This window comes from Chrysochloris asiatica, unplaced genomic scaffold (assembly GCF_000296735.1).
Source record: "Chrysochloris asiatica unplaced genomic scaffold, ChrAsi1.0 scaffold00001, whole genome shotgun sequence".
Taxonomy (NCBI): domain Eukaryota; kingdom Metazoa; phylum Chordata; class Mammalia; order Afrosoricida; family Chrysochloridae; genus Chrysochloris; species Chrysochloris asiatica.
The window spans coordinates 31690024-31695062 of record NW_006408519.1 but is presented as its reverse complement, the minus strand read 5'-3'; the positions used below and the strand labels follow the sequence as shown (position 1 = coordinate 31695062).

General features: G+C 38.4%; 1 protein-coding gene across 1 annotated transcript in view; it reads right to left on the bottom strand.

The window, feature by feature from the left end:
* Positions 1–5039, bottom strand: part of SQLE (squalene epoxidase) — a 35854-nt gene that overhangs the window by 7870 nt on the left and 22945 nt on the right. Inside the window, exons 5-7 of the mRNA XM_006830701.1 lie at positions 4334–4447; positions 4081–4252; positions 1039–1134 (exon numbers count right to left, since the gene is read on the bottom strand). Coding sequence (XP_006830764.1) covers positions 1039–1134; positions 4081–4252; positions 4334–4447 — 382 coding nt within the window. The remainder of the gene's footprint in view (positions 1–1038; positions 1135–4080; positions 4253–4333; positions 4448–5039) is intronic.

Sequence of the window (5039 nt, the reverse complement as noted above, 5' to 3'; positions counted from 1 at the left end):
ATGCCTGAGTGGGTTTTTTTGTTTGTGTGTTTTTTTAAAAAAAAAGCTAAAGTGGATAAAGAGAAATACTTTTAACTGATGGTATATGGAGGGGATTATAGTCAATGTAATGAAACAAGTTATATGAATTGTTGAATGTGAAACTGATGATGCGCCCTGTAAACTTTTAGTCAATCCACAATAAAAACCTTAAATTAAAAAAATAAAAATAAAAACAAACATAGCCTAAAAGAATAACAATCTACAGGCATCAGGCATAAAAACAAGACTTCTACCAGAGAAAAAACGAAGATGTCTTCAAATTTCACAGCAATATTCATTGTCAGCAAACTATAGAGAACTGTCCATAGTTAGCAGGGCAAGAAGGCTCTAGGAAGAGTATACTCAACCACATAGTTCAAGTAGAAAGGCAACGGGATAATCGTCAGATGTTGATTTAGGAGAATAAAAAACCTTGATTGAATCTGATTTGAAACTTACTCCCATTGAATCAAAACTACAGAAGCAAATAGGCAAGGACCATCATTTGGCTGCAGGTACACCTCTTGCTGGCCCGAGATGTCTAGGATTCCTAATCTACCACTGACCTCTCAGTAATATTTGATTTGGTGATGTCCCAACAAAACAATCTTTATTTAAACTTATCTGAGAGAAACAGACAGCTATACTATATACTATAGTAATAGTATTCAGGTGGTAAAATTATGAGTAAGGTTTTTCTGTAATGTCATATACATACATTTATGATTATAAAATATATGTATTACAACTACTATATAGTGTTAAGAGTTGTTGAGTCGGTTTCAACTCATAACGACCGCATAATGGGGTTGCTGAGGGGTGGCTGGTGGGTTTGAACTGCGGTTAGCAGTCTAGTGCTTACCCTACGGCATCACACCAGGACTACAGGTACTAGTAATGTGCTAATCCATCCACAGCAACCAATGATCTGTCCCAAGTTATTTCCTGCAGTATAAATTTAATCAAATATATGTCATTTAGTGACTCCTTTACAAAATGAGTCCAGTAAAATGATACCTGGTTTGCTGACTGGTGAAGAAGGAAGAAAGCTTGCTGGCATGGCCCTCAATCGAGAATTCTGAATGGCTTCAAGAAATGGCTCTTTGATGTGATCTGTAATAAATCCCAGCACCCCCAAAAAATAGAGGCTTTATAACATGTCAATGTTAAATGATCTCACTATTTTTTCACCAAGTACAAATACCTAGTATACATTATAGTCATTACACATTTGAGATCAACTAAGAACTGTTTTACTGCTAAAATTTTCATATTGCCTAGTTATCAGTATTAAGGAATGATTAAGGACCCTAGGAGAAAATAAATATAAACAGACATACAGCTGAGTGAAACAAAGCAACTTCACAGGTTGAATGAGGCAAATTGAAAAGAGCTGGAAGAAACTCATCACTGCTTTTCCAAATGTTACCTCTTAAAGTGATTGTGTTAACAGCTTGTTACCCCCATGCTCTGCTCTCAGAGGGAACACACTACCAATTCCCACAGAGCAAGAGGGTACATACACTAGCAGAAGAATTCCCTGTAGGGCAACCGGCCAGGTCTATCTGAGCTTCACTTTCTTTTTCAAAATGAAATAGTTTGATTAGCTCTTCTCTAAAATACCAGCACTGGGCTGCAAACTACAAGGTTTAAACCCACCAGCTGTTCCTCGGATCTGACTCAATGGCACTTAACAACAAGAACAAAAGTACTTTGCAGTTTCAAAGGTCTGTGATTCTCCCTGTATAGAAAAATGAGCTAGTCATACAATTCACAGTGTAAGCTGAGAATGCAGGAGCAGAATCCCTCTGTCAAGAACGACTCGGTCACAGAGGAGTCTCTGTGTCCTAACTCTTCTCAACATAAACTGATGAATGAGCTCTGCACCACAGGTCAGGGCAGCCTGCAATTACCTGCTCCCTGGAGTGGAAAAAACAAATCTAAGTAAGAACAAGGAGCGAGCCTAGCAGCCTGATGGATAATGAGCTTGGTTGCTAACCAGAAGGTCAGTAGTTTGAATCTACCAGATGCTCCATGGGAGAAAGCTGAGGCTTTCACTGCTATAAAGAGTTACAGCATTGGAAACCCTATATGGGGTCGCTGTGAGTCGGCACCAACTTGATGGCACACAACCAACACCACAGTAAGAGAAGAAAAGATACTAAAAATAGCAGGTAATTGGACAATCCTTTTCCTAAATATGCAGAACTTATGGTTTTTCAGCTGAAAGCTCAAAAGTGGCTTAAAGGGGTGGAAATGTGCTGAAATTGTTTCATATACACATGTTAAAAAGTCACAGGAAATCTAAGTTTGTCCATGTGTCCCTTCAATTCTGTTAATATTCTGTTACTGGTTTCACATAGACTAAAAAATAACTTGAAAAATTCGTATTTAAAAAACTGGTAGCATCCTACAGCGAGCACCAAAGCAGGACTCCACTACCAAGGTTAGTTTCCAGCAATTATAACCATGTTATCATTAACATTTGATTGTATCAAGTCTTCACAATATCTTACACTCTATCTTCCCATTCTTAAAAAAAAAAACTAGTATCATGAAAACGTTGGATTTATAAATCAGACATTTTTATGAGCATCTTGATAAAGATTTTTGAGACCCCATGAAGCTGTTCCTATATTCAGCTCAAAATTCAAATGATCTCAAGAGTTACCTCAGGATTCCCCTTTTCTACAGGCAGATTCACATTGCCTGGGCCATCACTAACAGTTTACCCTAAGTGAACTCTCTGAACCAGAGTTCCCACTTCTGTAAAACAGGGGTAATGATAATGCCCACCTCAGACTCACAGGGGGGTTCTGCAGTTCAGTTATGTTTGTAAAACACCTCTTAAGTTGTTGTTAAGTGCCAATGAGTCACTTTCGACTCATAGCAACCCTGCTAGGAGGAACAGCTGGTGAATTTGAACCACTGACCTTGCAATTCAAACCAACCTGGAGGTTGAGTGCTTATCCTACGGTACCACACCTCTTAAGCTGTTGTTGTTCTTATTAAGTGCTGTCGAGTAGGTTCTGACTCATAGCAACCCCTATAGGGATTCCGAGGAGTGGCTGGTTAGCTTGAACCGTCAACCATGCTGTTCAAACCAACCTGGCAGTATAGCACATTAACCTTCAGCACCACACCAGGACTCCAAGGAGACATTAAATATGTGGTAACTGTCATTATAAAAACCAAGAATATAATTACATATAAGAGATAATTCAGAAACCTTAGATTCCTGACCTAATGACCTGAAACTCTGGTAGCGTAGTGGTTACGGGTTGGGCTGCCAATCTCAAGTTCAGCAGTTTGAAACTACCAGTGGTTCCGGGGGAGAAAGATGAGGCATTCTTCTCCCGTAAAGATTTACAGCCTCAGAAACCCTGTGCAGGGTCATTATGAGTCAGACCCGACTCCACAGTACTTAACAACAACAACAGCATGTATGTCAATATTAATAATTATACTAAAGTCATTTGAACATACATAATTCGAAAGAATTAGACTTATGTGAATTGTCAGCTAGGTTACCATATTGCAAAGTACTATTTCTGATAGTGTAGTGGTTAGGAATCAGGCTGCAAACCTCAAGGTTGGCAGTTCGAAACTACCAGCGGTTCCGTGGGAGAAAGATGAGACGGTCTGCTCCCATAAAGATTTACAGCCTCGGCAACCCTGTACAGGGTCGCTTTGGGTTGGAATCGACTCAATAGCACTTAACAACAACAACATTTTTAAGAAAATGAATATTGAACTATAAGGTAGTAGCATAATTTAATTAAAAGGTATGCTTTCTTTTGTTTCCATCAAAAATAATAATAATTATTATACTAAAAAGCCAAAATATATTAAGACTAATTTTTTTTTTTTTTTTTAATTTGAATGGTTTTTTTTAAATATGCTAGCCTACATAGTCCACTCCCAGAGCATCTGATTGAAGGGATGCATTTTTCACCTGCCACCCTTATCTCTGGTCTGTTTTGCACATCACTTTAGCGGCTTCGGTGAGACTTCCTTAAAGAATGTAGATTAAAGTAGGGGTGAGATCCTCTTTCTTACCAGGGATTTGTGGGTAAACTTTTTCCATCATGTATTCCTTTAAATTCCTTGGCATTTCTCCTCGAATGTCAACAAGTACTCGCGTTTCATTAGACGAAATTTGATAGATGAGAATTGGACTCGGATTAGTTAAAATAAGTTCGGCATGATTTGCTTTAAACTGTGGTGCATTCTAGAAAAGGGAAAAAAGTATTTTAGTAATTTTCTAATTTCATGTTGCTATTATTTTTCCACAACCACGCTCCTACAATACCTTCATAAGAAATCCAACAAAATGAGATGAAACAGAAACTTCATTGGAGACTAGGTTTTTCCTGAACTTGGAGAAAAGTCCATCAGCAACAACAGTCAACGGAGCACGGAGTTCCTGTCAGGGAGAAAGAATGCGCAGTGAAAGGTTAAAAATACACGGTAATTTAAGAGCTACTCTGTGGTTTTTACTTTTATTTTTGAAACTTTCTGTGAATTGGGTGAAGGTTTACAGAGCACATCAGTTTTCCTTTAAATGACTCCTACACATCTTGTTTTCTGTTATTGATTGCAATCCCTTCACTTTTTCCACTTCTCTGTGTCTAACAGAATGTTAACAGAAATAAAGTGAAACGAAGGTACACATGGACCAACTTGGACTTTCAATAATGACAATCTTTTAGAGACATTTGCTAAGTCTCTAGAATTACCTTCCTTTGCACACCACCATTCAAACTATCAAGGATTACTCTTCACTTTGAAAAGCAGGAGGGAAACAATGATAGGGCAAGTCTGGACCACTGGCAATTGAATCACATTATAAATTCCAAGGACTCGCCAGATTCTTTTATTCTAGCTTTCAGCCAGTGAAAACCACTTTCAAGTGTACATTAATCCAGTGATCCAGTAGCATTAATCACACTCACACAGCTGTGCACCCATCACCCCAAACCCTCCCCCCTTTCAGTTTACAGCACTGTTACTGAACT